This window comes from Salmo salar, chromosome 01 (assembly GCF_965601325.2).
Source record: "Salmo salar chromosome 01, fSalSal1, whole genome shotgun sequence".
NCBI classification, from domain to species: domain Eukaryota; kingdom Metazoa; phylum Chordata; class Actinopteri; order Salmoniformes; family Salmonidae; genus Salmo; species Salmo salar.
Genome location: NC_138291.1, coordinates 162,044,197 through 162,067,221, shown reverse-complemented (window position 1 = coordinate 162,067,221; position 23,025 = coordinate 162,044,197). Strand labels below are relative to the sequence as shown.

General features: G+C 44.1%; 2 protein-coding genes across 2 annotated transcripts; one reads left to right on the top strand and one right to left on the bottom strand.

The window, feature by feature from the left end:
* Positions 1–825: 825 nt before the first annotated feature.
* Positions 826–4,214, bottom strand: LOC106568369 (beta-crystallin A4). Its single transcript, XM_014138662.3, has 6 exons — positions 4,152–4,214; positions 2,942–2,985; positions 2,213–2,331; positions 1,810–1,951; positions 1,414–1,556; positions 826–1,043 (listed from the first exon to the last, which is right to left on the bottom strand). Exons 2-6 carry the CDS (start codon positions 2,978–2,980, stop codon positions 896–898), a joined length of 591 nt encoding a protein of 196 aa, XP_013994137.1. The 5' UTR covers positions 2,981–2,985; positions 4,152–4,214; the 3' UTR covers positions 826–895.
* Positions 4,215–18,569: 14,355 nt separating this feature from the next.
* On the top strand, positions 18,570–22,003 carry crybb1 (crystallin, beta B1). Its single transcript, XM_045692209.2, has 6 exons — positions 18,570–18,709; positions 19,371–19,512; positions 20,053–20,171; positions 20,469–20,601; positions 20,922–21,064; positions 21,600–22,003. Exons 2-6 carry the CDS (start codon positions 19,390–19,392, stop codon positions 21,775–21,777), a joined length of 696 nt encoding a protein of 231 aa, XP_045548165.1. The 5' UTR covers positions 18,570–18,709; positions 19,371–19,389; the 3' UTR covers positions 21,778–22,003.
* The last annotated feature ends 1,022 nt before the right edge of the window (positions 22,004–23,025 follow it).

Here is a 23,025-nt window from a genome sequence, read left to right as displayed (position 1 = left end):
TATCTATATCTTTGTAAAACATGCAAATGATTTGATAACATTTTCACCGAAGCCAAAGAGTTTAAATGACCTAAAGAGAAATTCATGTTCAATTGTGTCAAAGGCTTTACAGAAGTCCGAAAATAAGACAACCGCATCTGAGTCAATTGCATCTGAATAATCTAGAAGGTCCAAGACTAAACGAATGTTAGAGTTTATGTGACGGCACTTCATAAATCCTGTTTGAGTCTCATTTACAATTGTATCTATTCCTTTCTTTAATCTTTGGCATAAACCAGAGCAATCAATTTGTAATCAATATTTAATAAAGTAATTGGTCTCCAATTGTTAATGAGAGAAGGGTCTTTATCGGGCTTCGGAATCAGTGAAATAAGGCCCTGTTTCATAGTGGAGATCATTTCCCCATTTTCAATGCAATCTTGATACATAAAAAATAGGGTCTTCTAGTAACTGCCAAAACTGTCTATAGAATTGAACTGACAGGCCATCAGGGCCAGGTGTCGTCAATATGATGTGTGTGATTGTATCCAGCTATGTGCGTCATCGCACCGTTATATTTGATTTAACCAATCCGCGTTTTATTACAATATTTAACTTTTTTAGAGGCATCACTGGAGACGTAGCGCCGCCTGCCGGCCAGTGAAGGTAATGTTGTCAGCAGTACTCAAACATGTCTAAATATCCCTCTGTCTAATTGTTTGTTTGTTTATTTATTGATTTATTTAATTGTTTGTTTGTTTGTCTCTAGCTATATTTATCTCATAGTACCATTTAATCTACAGTTGACATACATTCAGAGAGGCAGAAGCATGGACGGTAGGTCAGTGAGGTTTTAGAAAGACAGTTTATTCAGCATTGGTTAGCAGTGGGGATAAGCTTGGGGTAATGGGTGAAGTTACTGCTGAATGCGGCGGATGGACTGGATCTGAGGGGTCTGGGAGTGGGAGCCGAACTCCCTGAAGTGCTTGTACTCGCCGCAGTGACGGTCACACTCCATGATGTACTGGTAGCCACGGTATCCGGGGTACTGGTAGCACACAAAACTGTTAGGTAGAGAGACAGAGAGATTTCAGAGTCAGTTTGCGGTAATGGCTACTATGAGGCTAGGGGAGTAATAAAAAATGAAATTGGAGAGAGGATGAGAGAGATTCATAGAGAATGTAAGAGAGAGAGGCAGATTGGAGTGAGAGCTTGAGAGTGAGTGTAGTATTATGTGTTTTACTTTTTATTATTTCTCTATTTTCTTTCTCTCTGCATTGTTGGGAAGGGCCGTAAGTAAGCATATCACTGTTAGTCTACACCTGTTGTTTACAAAGCATGTGACAAATAACATGTGATTTGATTTGAGAGAAGGAGAGAGGGTGAAAGAGAGGGTGAGAGGGAGATTAACTGTGTTAAAGGCTGGCTACTCACGCTCCAGACTGGATCCTGAGGGAGCCAACCTCGTTGTTGCACCAGCCCATGGCCTGAAGGGAGGGGTAGTCGTCACTCAGCTCGCCCTTACGACCCAGGAAGTTCTCGCGCTCATAGATGGTCATACGGCACTCCCTGTGGTTCTGGAGGGGAGAGGATATTAGTTAGTCAATCAAGAGGAAGAGTGTACATTTACATTTTAGTCTTATCCAGAGCGACTTACAGTAGTGAATGCATACATTTCATACATCCCCCCCCCCCCCGTACTGGTCCCCCGTGGGAATCAAACCCACAACCCTGGCGTTGCAAACACCATGTTCTACCAACTGAGCCACACGGGAATAGATAGTGGTAGAAAGAGATATGGATAGATAGAGTGGTGGTTGTGTTACTCACAGCGCAGGCAATGGGCCTGAAGGAGGTCATCCTCTCTATGTGGTAGGCATTGCTACCACTGAAGGCATCGCACTGGGGGTACTCTCCTCTCTCCAGCACAAACTGCTGGCCCTGGTAGGAAGCATGCTCATAGCCAATCCAACTATAGGAGAGAGGGAGAGACAGGGAGGGAGAGAGGGAGATGGAGAGAAGATGGGAGGGAGGGAGGGAGGGAGGGAGGGAGGGAGGGAGGGAGGGAGGGAGGGAGGGAGGGAGGGAGGGAGGGAGGGAGAGAAGGAGAGAGAGGGAGAGATCATAATTTCCCCCCGGCTTCTCTGAGCAATAGTTCTAAAGTCTGAAACCATACAGTGCTAGGTGAGTGTGTCTGCGTGTGTATGTGGATTTGTGTGTGTTTTTTACTCACGCTCCACTCTCAATCCTGAGGGAGCGCACGGTCTCAAAACCAAACTCCATCACATTGCAGCACTCGGAGGTGAACTCATGCCGACGGCCCTGGAAGCACTCCTCGTCGAAGACAATGATCTGAGGGGGCAGAGAGAGAGAGACATGAATTACATACTCTATCTATCTATTTACCTGGACAGGTTAAAGCTGAGGTTTGGGTGCAGCCACAAGTACCTCTACAACTCCCTCTTTAAAGCTGTGCTATTGGTCAATTTGGTTCTAATAACAGTTACATGAACCTGGGTAAATGGACCAATCATATGAGACTATGGTAATGCAATGTGGTCTGTTTTGTCTAAATTTGGGCAGGGTGTAATCTGTTCAGCTGGAACAGAAATAGTGTGTCTAGACCCGAGCCTGCTGTTATGACAGAACAGTCTCCTGTGATAAACAGTGTGTCCTAAGCTCAGCCTGTTTCTCACACAGTCCTCTGTTAAAGAGCTTTCCTGAACACACAGGCAGGCTATGCTCAAATACTTTACAAATCCATCCTTCCTTCCCCTCTTCCTTCCTTGGGGTAATCACTGTTCTGACGTGGCTGGATAGGTGGAAGTACACTACATTGCTTTCAGATCATTGACTACTGCAAGAAATGATGAAAAGTTTTGAAATAGGGCCAGAGCAGACCTTTATATAATGCATTGAGCTGTGCTGTCATCCATACACTCAGTTAATCAGTCTCACATACCTTCCAGTGGCCGGAGAACTTGGTACAATGGTGAGTCATCTTGTCTGGAATGAGAGTGGACCGATAGTAGGACTGTTATAAACAATTGTAGTCTTACAAAGTGCAGAATGTTACATTTTTGCAATGTACAACTCGTGATGCTAGATAGACTGCTGAGAATTTCTTTCCCACACATTCATACTCATATACACACACACACACACACACACACACACACACACACACACACACACACACACACACACACACACACACACACACACACACACACACACACACACACACACACACACACACACACACACACACACACACACACTTTCTTCTCACATTATTAACACACACATACACGGTGCCCCAGACACACAACAATGTTTAGATACAAAGTTTGCCCATATCAAAAAATACTGAGCATCAAACAAATATATGGGTGAAAATTAAAACACAAAAACAAATAAAATAGCTGGTGGAGGGAGAAAATGGAGAAGTATTGTGCTTCAAACCCCAGAATAGTTTCCAATGGCAGGTTAGCACAGCAGGACTCCATCCATGTGTGTAAACTATTCATACTCTACGACCACAGCTACGCTATGCTACGCTGCATGGCCTGCTTTTGTACTGAAAAGGCCTATACAGCTCCAATGCTCTAGAATGTGGAAAGGCTGGTTTAGCTTTGTATGCAGGGCTAAAAGGCTTGATTTAACTATGTGTTGTTCGGGGCTGAAACGCCTGTGAGGCTAGTATCCCAGCGAGCCTAAAAGCATGAGCTGTGGAGCAACTGGCCTGGACAGCAGCACCATTGTGTGAGGCTGGATTGAAATCATCAGCAGCTATTTACACATCCCTGATTAGAATGAGGAAAGTCCAGCTGGCCAGGGTCCATATCCAGGATACTACTCTATGTCTATTTTTCCTGTGTCGATCTAACCATTTTTCTCTCTATTTACCCCCTTTTCTCTCCTTTTTTTCTCCTCTCTCCATCTCTCTTTCTCTGTCCATCCTATGTCTGCCCCTGGTCTCTGTTTCAGCCGCCCAGAGTTAAGCTTTTGGGCCTGCTTGGCTGCAGTATGAAGTGGTGGGGGACAGACCGAGTCAGTATGGGGCCTGCTACCCTACCCTGGGTACTCTGCCCTGCTCTACCTGCCTGCTTGCCTGCCTGGCTTGCTGGGTGGATGATCAGGCTGGTGCTGGGTGGGACAGAGGGACTCACCTTGCTTTGATGCCCTTGGCTGTCCTGGAATGAGAGTGAGAGGACTCACGCGCCCCCACCCTTTTAAAGCCTCCCCTGGCAAAGGGCCACGCTGAAAGCCCCGGCTCAGCAGCGGGGAGGGGCTTCTCTTTGTCCCACCGACAAAAGCAGGGTTAATCTATAGAGGGCCAGAAGTGCAGACACCACAGTATCACCCAGGGCAGGGACCAGATATGGGGAGGAGAGAAGGGCACTTAGAGAGCATGTCAAGGGGCGTGGAGGAGGGGAGGGGGATGCCCTCAAAGCCATGTACAGTAGCCTACACTGTTGATTTCTCTCTCTCTCACTTCCTCTCTCTCCCTCTCTCTTCCTAACCATCTCTCCCTTTCAACCTTCTCTATTTCTATCATTCACACCCCACGTTTTCTTATGAGTAAGTGAACTAGCTAGCTGTGTCCCCAAAGCCTAATGGATGACCCTCTCCTACCTCTCCCCTCTGTTGACAAGCTTGTCATGTCCTTTACTCACCTATAGAGAGAGACCTGTCTGTCACACTGTGGTTCACCTCACCTGCTCTGCTACAGTCACTGTCTCCTATTAACCCCCAAATAACAAAATACTGTCTCTATATACAGTGCATTCGGAAAGTATAAAGACCCCTTGACTTTTTCCAGATATCGTTACGTTACAGCCTTATATTACAACCTGTATTAAATCATTTTCTTCCCTCATCAATCTACACACAATACCTCATAATGACAAAGCGAAAACAGGTTTTTAGAAACATAAATACCTTATTTACATAAGTATTCAGACCCTTGTCTATGAGACTCGAAATTGAGCTCATCATCCTTGAGATGTTCTAGAACTTGATTGGAGTCCACCTGTGGTAAATTCAATTGATTGGACATGATTTGGAAAGGCACACACCTGTGTATATAGGGTCTCACAGTTGACAATGCATGTCAGAGCAAAAACCAAGCCATGAGGTCGAAGGAATTGTCCGTAGGGCGCCGAGACAGGATTGTGTAGAGGCACAGATCTGGGGATGGGTACCAAAACATTTCTGCTGCATTGAAGGTCCCCAAGACACAGTGGCCTTCATCACTTTTAAATTAAAGAAGTTTGGAACCACCGAGACTCTCCCTAGAGCTGGCCGCCCGGCCAAACGGAGCAATCAGGGGAGAGGGCCTTTGTCAGGGAGGTGACCAAGAACTAGATGGTCATTCTGACTGAGCTCCTCTGCGGAGATGGGAGAAACTTCCAGAAAGACAACCATCTCTGCAGCACTCCATCAATCAGGCCTTTATGGTAGAGTGGCCAGATGGAAGCCACTCCTCAATAAATGGCACATGACAGCCTGCTTGGAGTTTGCCAAAAGGCACCTACAAGGATTCTCAGACCATGAGAAATTAGATTCTCTGGTCTGAACAAACCAAGATGTACATTTTTGGCCTGAATGCCAAGCATCACATCTGGAGGAAACCTGGCACCATCCCTACGGTGAAACATGGTGGTGGCAGAATCATGCTGTGGGGATGTTTTTCAGCGGCAGGGACTGGGAGATTACGTAGTCAGGATTGAAATATGAACGGAGCAAAGTACAGAGAGATCCTTGATGAAAACCTGCTCCAGAGCGCTCAGGGCCTCAGACTGGGGCAAAGGTTCACCTTCCAACAGGACATCGACCCTAGGAACACAGCCAAGACAACACAGGATTGGCTTTGGGAATAGTCTCTGAATGTCCTTGAGTGGCCCAGCCAGAGCCCGGACTTGAACCTGATCGAACATCTCTGGAGAGACCTGAAAATAGCTGTGCAGAGACTCCCCATCCAACCTGACAGCGCTTGAGATGATCTGCAGAGAAGAATGGGAGAAACTCCCCGAATACAGGTCTGCCAAGCTTGCAGCGTCATCCCAAGAAGACTCAAGGCTCTAATCGCTGCCTAAGGTGCTTCAACAAAGTACCGAGTAAAGTGTCTGAATACTTACGTAAATGTTATATTGTTAAAATGTCTAAAAAGCTGTTTTTGCTTTGTCATTATGGGGTATTGTGTGTAAGTTGATGTGTGTGTAAAGTGTGATAAGACTTCATTGTTATTATGACATCATCAATGAAGCTTTCAGTTTAATGTCATTGTGGAAGGTTGACAGGACTCAAACCGAGCGTCTTCAAAATAAATGTACACAGTTAAACTTGTGCCTGGAAGACTTTTAGATTGTTGACAAAGTTGTTGTTTTCCTTTTTTATTCTGTTAGCCCACATTGAGCTACAGCATGTAGTGTTGATGGTGTGTCTCTTAGTTATTCCTGTCATTAATCATAGTTAATCAGTCAGTATGATCAGGACATGCTTCCATGTTTTATAACACACAGTAGCAGGAGGCTCCATTTGCTGCTGGAATGTAGAGATCTATTTTGGCAGAGAAAGAGGGAGAGAGGGAGAGAGAAAAAAATGGGGGAGAGAGAGGAATGAGAGAAGGAAAGAGAGAGATAAGGAAAGAGAGCAATAGAAGGAAAGAGAGAGACAGAGAGAGAAAGAGAAGGGAGAGTAAGGAAAGCGAGAGGGGAGAGAGAGAAACAGAGAGAGAGAGCTAGAAAGAAACATAGAGATTGAGGGATAAAGCCAAGCCAAGAAACGTGACAGAGGACTGAGATTGTCAAGGACTCCAGCCACCCAAGTATAAACTGTTCTCTCTGCTACCTCACTGCAAGCGGTATCAGTGCACCAAGTCTGGAACCAACAGGAGCCTTAACAGCTTCTACCCCCAAGCCATAAAACTGCCAAACAAGAATGCTGAATAGCTAATCAAATGGCTACCCGCTGCTGCCTATTATCTATCCTGTTGTCTAGTCACTTTAACCCTACGCACAGTCAGAAAGTATTCAGACCTGTTGACTTTTACACATTTTGTTATGGTACCACCTTAATATAAAATGAATTAAAGTGTTTTTTTTCTCTAACATTTACATAAGTATTCAGACACTTTACTCAGTACTTTGAAGCACCTTAGGCAGCGATTACAGCCTGGAGTCTTCTTAGGGATGACGCTACATGCTTGGCACACCTGTATTTGGGGAGTTTCTCCCATTCTTCTCTGCAGATCATCTCAAGCTCTGTCAGGTTGGATGGGGAGCGTTGCTGCACAGCTATTTTCAGGTCTCTCCAGAGATTCGATCGGGTTCAAGTCCAGGTTCTGGCTTGGCTACTCAAGGACATTCAGAGACTTGTCCCGACTGCTACTGCGTTGTCTTGGCTGTGTGCTTTGGGTTGTCCTGTTGGAAGGTGAAGCTTCACCCCAGTCTGACGTCCTGAGCACTCTGGAGCCGGTTTTCATCAAGGATCTCTCTGTACTTTGCTCCGTTCAGCACTCCCTCGATCCTGACTAGTCTCCCGTCCCTGCTGCTGAAAAACATCCCCACGGCATGATGCTGCCACCACCATGCTTCACCGTAGGGATGGTACCAGGTTTCCTCCAGACGTGACACTTGGCATTCAGGCCAAAGAGTTCAATCTTGGTTTCATCAGAACAGAGAATCTTGTTTCTCATGGCCTGAGAGTCCTTTAGGGGCCTTTTTGCAAACTCCAAGCAGGCTGTCATGTGCCTTTTATTGAGGGGTGGATTCCATCTGGCCATTCTACCATAAAGGCTTGATTGGTGGAGTGCTGCAGAGATGGTTGTCCTTCTGGAAGGTTCTCGCATCTCCACAGAGGAACTCTGGAGCTCTGTCAGAGTGACCATCGGGTTCTTGGTCACCTCCCTGACCAAGGCCCTTCTCCGCCGATTGCTCCATTTGGCCAGGCAGCCAGCTCGAGGAAGAGTCTTGGTTGTTCCAAATTTCTTCCATTTAAGAATGACGGAAGCCACTGTGTTGTTAGGGACCTTCAATGCTGCAGCAATTTTTTGGTATCCTTCCCCAGACCTGTGCCTCTACACAGTCCTGTCTCAGAGCTCTACGGACAATTCCTTCGACCTCATGGCTTGGTTTTTGCTCTTACATTCACTGTCAACTTGGGGACCTTATATAGACAGGTGTGTGCCTTTCCAAATTATGTCCAATGAATTGAATTTACCACAGGTAGACTCCAATCAAGTTGTAGAAACATATCAAGGATGATCAATGGAAACAGGATGCACCTGAGCTCAATTTTCGAGTCTCATAGCAAGGGGTCTGAATGCTTATGTAAATAAGGTATTTCTGTTTTGTATTTTTAATACATTTGCCAACATTTCTAAAAAACACTTTGTCATTTTGGGGTATTGTGTGTAGATTGATGAGGGGGATAAGTATTTAATCCATTTTAGAATAAGTGTCAGGTGTGTGCGTACTGGTAGTGAAGTCAGGTGCAGGAGAGCAGAGATTTGTGAACAGGCGCACACTTTATTGAGGCAAAAGTGCAAAACGTGCAAAACAGTCACAAGAATTATGTTTAACAATAAACATCTTTGTGAAATACCACGGAAAAACAAACCAGTCTGGCGCGTCAACAACAATCACACACAAAGACATGATGGGGGACAGAGGAATAAATACATGTAGATCGATTGGGGAATGAAAACCAGGTGTGCAGGGAACAAGACAAAACAAATGGATACATGAAAAAAATGGAGCGGCGATGGCTAGAAAGCCGGTGACGTCGACCACCAAACGTCGCCCGAACAAGGAGAGGAGCCGACTTCGGCGGAAGTCGTGACAATAAGGCTGTAACATAACAATATGTGGAAAAAGTCAAGGGGTCTGAATATTTTCCGAATGCACTGTACCAACCATCCACAGGCTCCGGTCAGAGAGAGGTAGGCTAGTGAGTCCTGTCTCTGCTCTTCTCTCTGTTGAGTACTGCTTGACTAGCCAGTCACTATTGTTAACACACAGACACTTTGTTGGTACTGAACTGTACATTGCTGCTGTGAGCTAATTCTAAAGCTATCTGGCTAGCATCAGAGCTACAGTATGACCAGTGATGGAAAAAGTACCTAATTGTCATACTTCAGTAAAAGTAAAGATACCTTAATAGAAAATGACAAGTAAAAGTCACCCAGTAAAATACTACTTGAGTAAAAGTCTAAAAGTATTTGGTTTTAAATATACTACATGTAATTGCTTAGGTATGTAAAAAAAAAGTGTAATTACTTAGGTATCAAAAGTAAAAATCATTTAAAATTGCCTATATTAAGCAAACCCCATGATTTTCTTATTTTTTTAAATTTACGGATAGCCAAGGACACACTCCAATGCTCAGACATCATTTACAAATGAAGCATGTGTGTTTAGTGAGTCCGCCAGATCAGAGGTAGTAGGGATGACCAGAGAGGTTCTCTTGATAAGTGCAGGAATTTGACAATTTCCTGCTAAGCATTTTAAACGTAATAAGTACTTTTCGGTGTCAGGAAAAATGTATGAAATAAAAAGTATATTATTTTCTTTAGGAATGTAGTGAAGTAAAAGTAAAAGTTGTCAAAAATATAAAAAGTAAAGTATAGATACCCCATAAAACAACTTAAGTAGTACTTTACACCACTGCTATGACTATGCTACCACAATGTGGCTAACGCTAAATGTAGTGTGTGTGGCTAACATAACCAGTCACACTTTATGAACAAATTATACACATAATAGCATAGTTCTCATGCCAAAACATGTGTTCCAGTGGCTTTTGGCAGTGATTACAGCTGTGAGTCTTTCTGGGTAAGTCTAAGAGCTTTGCACACCTGGATTGTAGAATATTTCCACATTATTATTTTTAGGATTGGTTGTTGATCATTGCTAGATAGACATTTTCATTTATTGCCATAGATTTTCATGCCGATTTAAGTCAAAATTGTAACTAGCCCACTCAGGAACATTCAATGTTGTCTTGGTAAGCAACTCCAGTATATGCAGTACCAGTCAAAAGTTGACACACTTACTCATTCAATGTCACAAAAAGTGCCGTGTTGAATTGACCGAACTGCAGCGGGTATGTGGATACTCATTCTTTTAATGAAAAAACACAAAGCATCCACAGGAAAAACCAAACAATACTCACGACCAAACAGTGTGGCAGGCTAAAACAAGCAGTGCTCACAAACAATACCCACAAACACAGACAAACACACCCTACTAATATAGGACTCCCAATCAAAGGCAACTCAACACACCTGCCTTCAATTGGGAGTCCAATCCCAATTAACTCTACATAGAAAACAAACCTAGAACCTATACCTACAACTAACTAACTAAACCTAGAAATACATAAACACAGAGCAGTGCCCAAAACCCCCGGAATACATAAATAAAACATACACCACCACCCCAAACCATATAAAACAAATACCCTCTACCACATCCTGACCAAACTCCAACAACAAATAACCCTTAACTGGTCAGGACGTGACAGTACCCCCCCCCCCCCCCCCCCCCTAAAGGTGCAGACCCCAGAATGCACCTAAAAGAAAAAACAAACCCCCAAACAAAAATATCCCCCTAAACAATAAGGGAGGGAAGGAGGGTGGCTGCCGTCAACGACGGCACTGTGCTACACTCTCCCTCCCCAACCCACCTATCCTGGAGGTGGCTCAGGTGCAGGACGTGGACCTCGCTCCACCTTCGGCGTCGCCCACTTCGGTGGCGCCGATAGCTGCGCCGGGCCACTCGGGCTGGGCCGGAGGGCAGTCGGGCCACTCTGGCGGGCAGTCGGGCCACTCTGGCAGACCCGGGCAGTCGGGCCACTCTGGCAGACCCGGGCAGTCGGGCCACTCTGGCAGACCCGGGCAGTCGGGCCACTCTGGCAGCTCCTGACTGGCGAGGTTGGGCTGACGCACTAGACGCCTGATGCGTGGGGCTGGTACTGGACGTGCCAGCCTGGAGACACACACCTCCACGCTAGTGCGCACAGCGGGAAACACCGGACCGTAGAGGCGCACTGGCGGTCTTGAGCGCAGGGTTGGCATCACCCCTTCAGGCTCGATGCCTACTTCGCCCTGGCACATGCGGGGCGCTGGTACTGTGCTACCGGCCTGAAAATCCCAGGCCTCACCACAGCCCCAACCCCAAAGCACGGGACCTGTCCAGTCTGCCCTACAAGGGTACGGGGAGCTGGCCTGGGGCTCCAATCTCGCCCCGCCAATTAGCCCTTGTGCCCCACCCTAAAAAAATTATTGGGGCTGCCTCTCGGGTTCTACCTGCCTCCCAGGCAGGTTGTCACAGTGGACCCGCAACTGCTCCCATGTCCAGTCAATCCTTTCCTCCAATACTTCCAGCGACCAGGAATCCATCTCCTCCCGAGCGCGCTGCTTCCAATAGTCCTCCTTGACTTCCCTCTGTCCTCTTCTCCGCTGCTTGGTCTTTTTGTGGTGGGTAATTCTGTCACAAAAAGTGCCGTGTTGAATTGACCAAACTGCAGCGGGTATGTGGATACTCATTCTTTTAATGAAAAAACACAAAGCATCCACAGAAAAAAAATAACAATAACCGATACTCACGACCAAACAGTGTGGCAGGCTAAAACAAGCAGTGCTCACAAACAATTACCCACAAACACACAGACAAACACACCCTACTAATATAGGACTCCCAATCAAAGGCAACTCAACACACCTGCCTTCAATTTGGAGTCCAATCCCAATTAACTCTACATAGAAAACAAACCTAGAACCTATACCCACAACTAACTAACTAAACCTAGAAATACATAAACACAGAGCAGTGCCCAAAACCCCCGGAATACATAAATAAAACAACCTACACCACCACCCCAAACCATATAAAACAAATACCCTCTGCCACATTCTGACCAAACTCCAACAACAAATAACCCTTAACTGGTCAGGACGTGACATTCAAGGGTTTTTCTTTATTTTTACATTGTAGAATAATAGTGAAGACATCAAAACTATGAAATAACACATACGGATTCATGTAGTAATTAAAAAAGTCAAAATATATTTCATATTTGAGATTTTTCAAAGTAGCCACCCTTGCCTTGATGACAGCTTTGCACACTCTTGGCATTCTCTCAACCAGCTTCATGAGGTAATCACCTGGAATGCATTTCAATTAAGAAGTGTGCCTTGTTAAAAGTACATTTGTGGAATTTCTTCCCTTCTTAATGTGTTTGAACCAATCACTTGTGTTGTGACAAGGTAAGGGTGGCATACAGAAGATAGCCCTATTTGGTAAAAGACCATGTAAATATTATGGCAAGAACAGCTCAAATAAGCAAAGAGAAACAACAGTCCATCATTACTTTAAGACATGAAGGTGTAACGCCCTGGCCATAGAGAGGGGTTATTGTTCTTTATTTTGGTTAGGCCAGGGTGTTACATTGGGTGGGCGTTCTATGTTCATTTTTCTATGTTTTTGTATTTCTTTATTTTGGGCCATGTGTGTGTGTGTGTGTGTGTGTGTGTGTGTGTGTGTGTGTGTGTGTGTGTGGCTCCCAATCAGGCACAGCTGTAGTTCGTTGTTGCTGATTGGGAGTCACACATAAGTAGCCTGTTTTTCCTTTGGGGTTTTGTGGGTGATTGTTTCTGTTTAGAGTATTTCCTAACAGGACTGTTTGGCTGTCGTCTTTTGTTCATTTTTGTAGTGTTCTCTTTTCAATTAAAATTCTAATGATGAACACATCCTCCGCTGCATCTTGGTCTTTCTCTAACAACGGCCGTTACAGAAGGTCAGTCAATCCAGAAATGTAAAGAACTTTGAACGTTTCTTCAAGTGCATGTGCAAAAACCGTCATGCGCTGTGATGAAACTGGCTCTCATGAAGACCACCACAGGAAAGGAAGACCCAGAGTTATCTCTGTGGCAGAGGATACATTCATTAGAGTTACCAGCCTCAGAAATTGAAGCCCAAATAAATGCTTCACAGAGTTCAAGTAACAGACACATCTCAACATCAACTGTTCAGAGGAGACTGAGTGAATCAGGCCTTCATGGTCGAATTGCTGCAAAGAAACCACTACTAAAGGACACCAATAATAAGAAGAGACTTGCTTGGGCCAAGAAATACAAGCAATGGACATTAGACCGGTGGAAATGTGTCCTTTGGTCTGATGAGTCCAAATTTGAGATTTTTGGTTCCAACCGCTGTGTCTTTGTGAGATGCAGAGTAGTTGAACGGATGATCTCCGCATGTATGATTCCCACCGTGAAGCATGGAGAAGGAGGTGTGATGGTGTGGGGGTGCTTTGCTGATGACACTGTCTGTGATTTATTTAGAATTCAAGGCAGACTTAACCAGCATGGCTACCTGTCACAACTTCCGCCGAAGTCGGCCCCTCTCCTTGTTCGGGCGGCGTTCAGCGGTCGACGTCACCGGCTTTTTAGTCACCACCGATCCATGTTTCCCTTTTCGTTTTGTTTTGTCTTGATTACACACACCTGGTTTCAATTCCCTTATTATGTTCCTTATTTAACCCTCTGGCTTTCCTTTCTGTTTTGTCCGTGATTGTTCGTTGTTAGTGGTTGTTGGTGTTTCTCCTCACACTGTTATTTTGCTGTTGGAGATTTTGCTTGTGTTTTTCGGTAAACAAGACTGTTTTCACTCAAACCTGTGTCCTGCGCCTGACTCCGCTACGTCTCCAAACCAAAAGCGTTACACTACCACAGCATTCTGCAGCGATACGCCATTCCATTTGGTTTGCTCTGAGTGGGACTATCATTTGTTTTCTAACAGGACAATGACACAACACACCTCCAGGCTTTGTAAGGGTTATTTGACCAAGAAGGAGAGTGATGGAGTGCCGCATCAGATGACCTTGCCTCCACAATCACCCGACCTCAACCCAATTGAGATGGTTTGGAATGAGTTGGACCGCAGAGTGAAGGAAAAGCAAGCAACAAGTGCTCAGCATATGTGGGAACTCCTTCAAGACAGTTGGAAAAGCATTCCAGCTAAAGCTGGTTGAGAGAATGCCAAGAGTGTGCAAAGCAGTCATCAAGGCAAAGACCTTGTGAAGATGCTGGAGGAAACAGGTCCATAAGTATCTATATCCACAGTAAAACGAGTCCTATATCGACATAACCTGAAATGCCGTTCAGCAAGGAAGAAGCCACTGCTCCAAAACCACCATAAAAAAAGCCAGACTACGGTTTGCAACATCACATGGGGACAAAGATAGTACTTTTTGGAGAAATGCCCTCTGGTCTGATGAAACAAAAATAGAACTGTTTGGCTAAAATGGCCATTGTTGTGTTTGGAGGAAAAAGGGGGAGGCTTGCAAGCCAACGAACGCCATCCCAACCGTTAAGCACGGGGGTGGCAGCATCCTGTTGTGAGGGTGCTTTGCTGCAGGAGAGACTGGTGCACTTCACAAAATAGATGGCATCATGAGGATGGAAAATTATGTGGATATATTAAAGCAACATCTCAAGACATCAGTCAGGAAGTTAAAGCTTGGTTGCAAATGGGTCTTCCAAATGGGCAATGACCCCAAACAGACTTCCAAAGTTGTGGCAAAATGGCTTAAGGACAACAAAGTCAAGGTATTGGAATGGCCATCACAATGCCCTGACCTCAACCCTATAGAAAATTTGTTGGCAGAACTGAAAAAGCATGTGTGAGCAAGGAGGCCTAGAAAACCTGATTCAGTTACACCAGCTCTGTCAGGAGGAATGGGCCAAAATTCACCCAACTCATTGTGGGAAGCTTGTGGAAGGCTAGCTGAAACGTTTGACCCAAGTTAAACATTTTAAAGGCAATGCTACCAAATACTAATTGAGTGTATGTAAACTTCTGACCCACTGGGAATGTGATGAAAGAAATACAAGCTGAAATAAATCATTCTCTCTACTATTATTCGGACATTTCACAATCTTGAAATAAAGTGGTGATCCTAACTGACATAAGACAGGGAATTTTTATTAGGATAAAATGTCATCAATTGTAAAAAACTGAGTTAAATGTTTTTTTGCTAAAGTGTATGTAAACTTCCGACTTCAACTCTATCTATCTATCTATCTATCTATCTATCTATCTATCTATCTATCTATCTATCTATCTATCTATCTATCTATCTATCTATCTATCTATCTATCTATCTATCTATCTATCTATCTATCTATCTATCTATCTATCTATCTATCTATCTATCTATCTATCTGTCTATCTGTCTATCTGTCTATCTATCTACAGTGCCTTCAGAAAGTATTCACACCACTTGACTTGTTCAAAATGTTGTGTTACAGCCTGAAATGGATTACATTTAGAAATGTCACTTGCCTACACAAAACAAAAAGCAGACATTGAATATCCCTTTGAGCATGGTGAAGTTATTAATTATACTTTGGATAGTGTATCAATACACCCAATCACTACAAAGATACAGGCGCCCTTCCTAACTCACTTGCCGAAGAGGAAGGAAACTGCTCAGGGAAACTGTTATAGAGTTTAATGGCTGTGATATGAGAAAACTGAGGATGGATCAACAACATTGTAGTTACTCCAAAATGCTAACCTAATTGACAGAGTGATAAGAATAAAATATTCCAAAACATGCATCCTGTTTGCAAAAAGGCACTAAAGTAATATTCGAAAAAAATGTGGCAAACAAATATACTGTCCTGAATACGAAGTGTTATGTTTGGGGCAAATCCTACACATAATATCACTGAGTACCACTCTTCATATTTTCAAGCATGGTGGTGGCTGCATCATGTTATGAGTATGCTTGTCATTGGCAAGGACTAGAGAGTTTTTTAGGATAAAATGAACAGAATAGAGCAAAACACAGGTAAAATCCTAGAGGAAAATCTGGTTCAATCTGCTTTCCAACAGACACTGGGATACAAATTCACCTTTCAGCAGGACAATAACCTAAAACACAAGGCCAAATATACACTGGAGTTTCTTACCAAGACAACATCGAATGTTCCTGAATGGCCTAGTTGTAGTTTTGACTTAAATTGACTTGAAAATCTATGGCAAGATTTGAAAATGTCTATCTAGTGATGATAAACAAACAACTTGACAGAGCTTGAAGAATTTTTTTAATAATGTGGAAATATTCTACAATTCAGGTGTGCAAGGCACTTTGAGACTTACCCAGAAAGACTCACAGCTGTAATCACCGTCAAAGGTGATTCTAACATGTATTGACTCAGGGGGTTGAATACTTACAGTTGTGTTATGGATGGGACAATGCTGGGGGAAAAGGCCCAAAAAACAATACAGACAACTCCTTCATCAAACACTGTTTCATGACGCATCAGTGACATGGAAGGAGATGTTTTGAAACAATTACTGCTTCGCATACAAGCCAATGAATTATATGCGTTACAACCAGATGTGTCAACAGATGTGGCGGGCCTGGCACAGCTCCTGGCACAGTTGAAGTCAGAAGTTTACATACACCTTAGCCAAATACATTTAAACTCAGTTTTTCACAATTCCTGACATTTAATCCAAGTAAAAAAAAATCCCTGTTTTAGGGCAGCTAGGATCACCACTTTATTTTAAGATTGTGAAATGTCAGAATAATAGTAGAGAGAATGATTTATTTCAGCTTTTATTTCTTTCATCACATTCCCAGTGGGTCAGAATTAGTATTTGGTAGCATTGCCTTTAAATTGTTTAACTTGGCTCAAACGTTTTGGGTAGCCTTCCACAAGCTTCCCACAATAGGTTGGCTGAATTTTGGCCCATTCCTCCTGACAGAGCTGGTGTAACTGAGTCAGGTTTGTATGCCTCCTTGCTCACACACGCTTTTTCAGTTCTGCCCACAGATGTTCTATGGGATTGAGGTCAGGGCTTTGTGATGGCCACTCCAACACCTTGACTTTGTTGTCCTTAAGCCATTTTGCCACAACTTTGGAAGTCTGCTTGGGGTCACTGTCCATTTGGAAGACCCATTTGCAACCAAGCTTTAACTTCCTGACTGATGTCTTGAGATGTTGCTTCAATATATCCACATCATTTTCTATCCTCATGATGCCATCTATTTTGTGAAGTGCACCAGTCCCTCCTGCAGCAAAGCACCCCCACAACATGATGCTGCCACGTCATCATTTTCTGGAATTTTCCAAGCTGTTTAAAGGCACAGTCAACTTAGTTTATGTAGACTTCTGACCCACTGGAATTGTGATACAGTGAATTATAAGTGAAATAATCTGTCTGTAAACAATTGTTGGAAAAATGACTGTGTCATGCACAAAGTAGATGTCCTAACCGACTTGCCAAAACTATAGTTTGTTAACAAGAAATTTGTGGTGTGGTTGAAAATCGAGTTTTAATGACTCCAACTTAAATGTATGTAAACTTCCGACTTCAACTGTATGTAATCAAGATATATTAGTGTTTTCTTTTTTCATATATTCTTTTTACAAATGTTAGAATCTTTCTTCCACTTTGACAGAGTATTTTGAGTAGATTGTTGACAAAAAAATGACAATTCAATTCATTTTAATCCCACTTTATAGCACAACAAAATGTGGAAAAATTCAAGGGGTGTGAATACTTTCTGAAGGCACTGTATCTATCTATCTAAATTAATTAATTAACCAATCAAACAAACAAACAATCAATCAATCTTTCAAGGATCACGATGCCCACAACATTGAAAAAGTAATCTTTATTCTTAAAACCATAACTTCATGATCATTGACCTATACAATGGAGGGACCTGTACTTGATTGGACAATGTGTGTAGAACATGAACATTTTCCATAAAGACCAGTGGTGAGGGGGTAGAGAGAGACGGGGAGATGGGGGGTAAGGAAAGAGGAGAAAGAAGAGAATAGTAAAGAGGAGAAAAGACAAGGATTAAGGCTTTGTCAGTGTCCTACTATTTCTCCTCTCTCTTCCTTTTCTCCATCTCATCCTCCTTTAACACCCTTTTCTGTGTTTTACAATGCTGTGTGATACTGTCTGTATATTAGCATTATATCCATGTAAAACATGTGTGGGAGACAGACAGACAGTGCTGTGAGACATTATCACCTGGTTACATATCCTTTACATCTTCTCCGATAATCATTAGAATAAAAAAATATGAATAGTGATCATAACTTTATTCATAAACTACTTTTCACACATTGTGCTTGGAACTGCATAGAAGAAGAAGAAGAAACGGAGTAAATCAGTCATGGCTATACCATGTAAAGTTTTTCCTGTTAGAGTAAGAGAAAGACAAGAGAGAAACACTGTGTGTGTGTGTGTGTGTGTCTGTGTGTACGTGTCTGCGTGTGTGTGTGTGTCTGTACATGAGTGCATGCATATGTGTCTGCGTGTGTGTGCATGCAGCTGCATGTGAATGTGTTAGAGGATTAACTCCTTGCTCCCTTCAGGTCTATGCATTCCTGTTCTCTATATGCTGCTATAGTTTACAGGCCCAGCGCACTAACAGAGGGGGAAAGTGCCATTGTCAGGGCTTTCCATTGACAGTAAAGTGCTTACAGGCAGCACAGGGGAGGGGGGGGGTTCTGGGTGATGCGATGACCTGGGGTGCTTTGGTCCAGATCAACTCTGATGACGCTTGAGTTTTTATTGTCCTGCGAGCCCCGGCGTTCGGCCCTTGCCAGGGTATAAAAGCTAGGGCTCTGCACTGAGGGGGCCAGCACGAGCCAGCCTACCCCACACGGCACTACAAGCTGTACACGCAGGTAAGGACACACCCCACCCACACACACAATCCACAGCGGCAAACAGTACACAAGGGCCCACTCCTCTCAGCCTACAATGCCTGGGTGTGTCACCCTCGAGCGGGGCAGAGCCCCTAACAGAGGCCCAGGCCTCAGGGCCTACATGAGGCACTCAGACCCCAGGCTGGATTGCTACATTGGATGGTTACTTTCTTATTGGGGATTCTGATCCATCCTATGGAAGTGTGTGGCCTCTGTGTCTTGCCTCAGTTATTTACAAAAATAAAATAGTAACACACAATCAACACACATTCACTCTGTAGTAAGAACATATATACCACACCTTTACCTGATTGTGTTTTGACTGTTTTTACATGTATTTCTCCTTGTCCCTCTTTCTCTCAATCTCTCTCTCTACCTCCCCCTCCATTCTCTCTTTCCCTCTCTTTACTTGCATCTCTATCCTCCTCACTCGCCCTCTTTCTGTCAATCCACTCTTTTACTGTCTCTGCCTGCTCCACCCTCTCTTTCCTCTGACATCCCTCTCCTCTCCCTGTCCCCTCTCTCCAATCCCTCCATCCTTTCCTTGCCCCCTCTCTTCCCACACTCCTCTCTCCATTCCCTCCCTCCATTGTACCCCTTCTCCCTCCATACTTTCCATCCCCCTCCCGCTCTCTGTCAGAATCTCCTGATCCCTCACCATGTCTCAGACCGCCAAGTCCGCCTCCAGTCAGGGCACTGATGCCAAGGACAAGGGAGGCCCCGCCCCCGCTGCCACCAGCAAGGCCACCAAGACCGGAGACCCTGGCATGGGAAACTTCAAAGTGAGTCACCACATCTCCATTATATATAGACACAGCCCACTTGGCACAGGAGCTGGATTCAAATTGTAACTGCAGAAAAAAAGAGTAATGTCCACCCATTGTGTGGGAGCAGCAAACAGACTAAAGTTAGCCATTTGCCTTTAGCCTTTATTTGAGCAGGGTTAATTGACTATGGATAGAGCATTATACAGGAGGTTTGTTGTGGTCAGTGGGTCTTAAGATGACCCCAGACATCTTACGGCCTTCACAGCAGTACAGGGGGCTTTGGGTTTAGTGGAAGGAAGCTCCTGTCCAGGTAGTCAGAGTGATAATGGAGCTTTCTAACTGATTGATAGATTGAGTTACTGTAATTACCAGCCCCAACTATAAAGGGCTCTGAGTCCTACAGTAGTTACATACCTGCAGTAATAAAAGGCACCATATTCATTCTAATTCTATGGTAAAATGGCAAAAAAAGAATACAATACTTCTGGAAGAAGGACAGTGTCTCACCCTTGACCTCTCCCGTTGATGATGTCATCTAACCTCTGACCCCTGCAGATCATGCTGTTCGACCAGGAGAACTTCCAGGGCAGAATGATGGAGATCCAGAACGAGTGCATGAACGTGTGTGACCGCGGCATGGAGAGAGTGCGCAGTATCATCGTTGAGTGCGGCCCGTAAGTGGACACATACACCTACAGGGAAAGATCACACACACACACACACACACACACACACACACACACACACACACACACACACACACACACACACACCTATAGGGTATGATTACACAATCAGTAAGCTCCACTATATTCTATTCCAAAACACAAGAACATTTTAACATCTGAGATCAAACACTGATCCTGTACTTTTTCACAGTTCTTCACAATCATTTCATCCTGTCTTCTAATCCCTCTCTCCCCCATCTCCCCCTTGTGCCCCCCCTGTCCCTGGTGGCCCCCCCTCTCCAGCTTTGTTGCCTTTGAGCAGACTAACTTCCGTGGGGAGATGTTCATCTTGGAGAAGGGAGAGTACCCTCGCTGGGATACCTGGAGCAACTCTTACCGTAGCGACTGCCTCATGTCCCTCAGACCCATCCGCATGGTGAGGGACACACACACACACACACACACACACACACACACACACACACACACACACACACACACACACACACACACACACACACACATGCCAAACACACACACATGCCAAACACACACACAAACACACTCTCACATTTTCACACACACACACACACACACACATTCCCAACATGACAATGACAAAGGAGTTTGCTAAAGCAAAAACATCTGGTGACCAGGGCTAATACAGTAGCTAGTGGAATTAACCTCCAACACTGTACCCTGACATTCTCTCTCCTTCCTTCCCTTCCTTCCCTCTCTCCCTCCTTCCCTCAACAGGACAGCATGGAGCACAAGATCTGTCTGTTTGAGCTCTCCGACTTCAAGGGCAATAAGATGGAGATCCAGGAGGATGACGTGCCCACCCTCTGGGCGCACGGCTTCACTGACAGGGTGGGCAGCGTGAGGGTGCCCGGCGGAGTGTGAGTACACACACACACACACACACACACACACACACACACACACACACACACACACACACACACACACGCCACACACATGCACTCATCCTTATACACACACACCACATTTATATTTATATGTATCACAGCAGTAGGGCTACTCTGCTGCTGAGAACCTGGTTAAATAAACTGACAAATCATCAGCTATATCAGTGATAAAGCTCATATCTGCAGGAGAAGCTAGAAATAGAGTAGTAATACATTAGTATAGTGACATATGGCCCAGAGCCTGAGGCAGAGCTGCAGGTCCCTTGCCGTGTGCCTACAACATGAGGCCTTGTGGGAAGTGTCACTCTATAAAGGGAAGTATTCAGTCAGTCATGGGGAGGACTGGGTCATGTTTGTGTGTCATAAAATATCAAAAGGTACATTTATGACTGTAGAACTCCATTATATGACTTCATTTTAATCCAAAAACACCCTAGAAATACTATAAATCTAAATATACTGTAACTAAACTAAACTGACCCTCTCTCTCTCCTCCTCTCTCCAGGTGGGTGGGTTACCAGTACCCCGGATACAGAGGCTACCAGTACCTGTTTGAGTGTGGTGACTACAGACACTACAACGAGTTCTGTGCCTTCCAGCCCCAGATCCAGTCCATGCGTCGCGTCAGGGACATGCAGTTCCATCAGCGTGGTTGCTTCAACCTCACTTCCGCCAGCAAGTGAGTGACCTCTGGTGGACGGACGCTGTAACTGCAGCCAGCTAGCCCTCCCTCACTCAACCCCCCCAACCGGCGCTTTTTATTTCTCCAACCCTATCCCACCTTTCCTTCCCTTCACCCACCCTCATCCCTCCATCCTAAAGGGATAGAATGACAGCATCGTACCAACTGGAACAACCTAAATGACTTTTTATGATGCCAAAAAATAAACATGTTTTGAAAAACCTGAACTCCTTTTGCCTGGACTACTTTTATTCAGAGCCTGTGGCAACATTTTTACCACAGCATTTTGTGCTTCACTGTCTTTCTCGCTCTGTTTGTTATTCACTGTTTCTTTCTCTGTTTCTTTCTCTCTCTTCCCTTATGTCTATCTGACTGCTTTCTCCCAATGTTTTTGTCTCTCTCTTCCTTCTGTCCCTCTCCTCTCCATCTGTCCTGTTAGACTGAGAAAGGACCATCTGATTAGTGAGGGGTTAAAGGTTGAACACAGCCCCTCGCACCACTGACAGACAGCACAGTCCCCCTGTCTCTAAGCTATAGATTGAACAGTTTAAATTATTATTACCTAACCATGAGGATGCATGTAGATAAAGCTTGTATAAGGTTATTCAATGGGACCTTGAAATGTGTTTCCTATCTAGAGCTATGAAGTAGGAGTTATGGTCAGTTTATAACAAAAAGCTAAATGTGACAACAATGAGGGATTTAAAATATTCACCTTTGAGTTTTGGCCAATGGTCCCATAAAATGACCAAAGAAAAAGATGTAGACATGATAAATATCATTAAAATAGGAAAATTATCAAATGAGCTCATTTTAGGTTACAACAGAGCATCCCTTTGTTTTAACATCAGCCAGTTCTGCACATAAGGCTGCCGCTATACTGATGTAAATATGTAGCTAAATAATGCTGATAAGAAATGTAGGCTACCTCACCTTCTTGACCTACCCTAACTTAATCCAGTTGACTCTCCAATAGGAAAAATGTGTTTCTGCTTGCTCCCTCAGAACAACAGATCTATACATGCTTTATTTCAAAGGTATATTGTATCCATTCCTTATGTCACAACTTACTGGAATACATTTGTCAATAATATCTGTTGGAAAAAAGTCTGGTTATTGCCACACAAATACCTGCTTGTTAACAATGTCAAACAGGTCTCTTTCAGAATGATCCTTAAGTATTACCCTGTGAATCATTACCTGAAGAAACTCAAAAAATACATTAACATAAACTGTACATTTTGTGTTG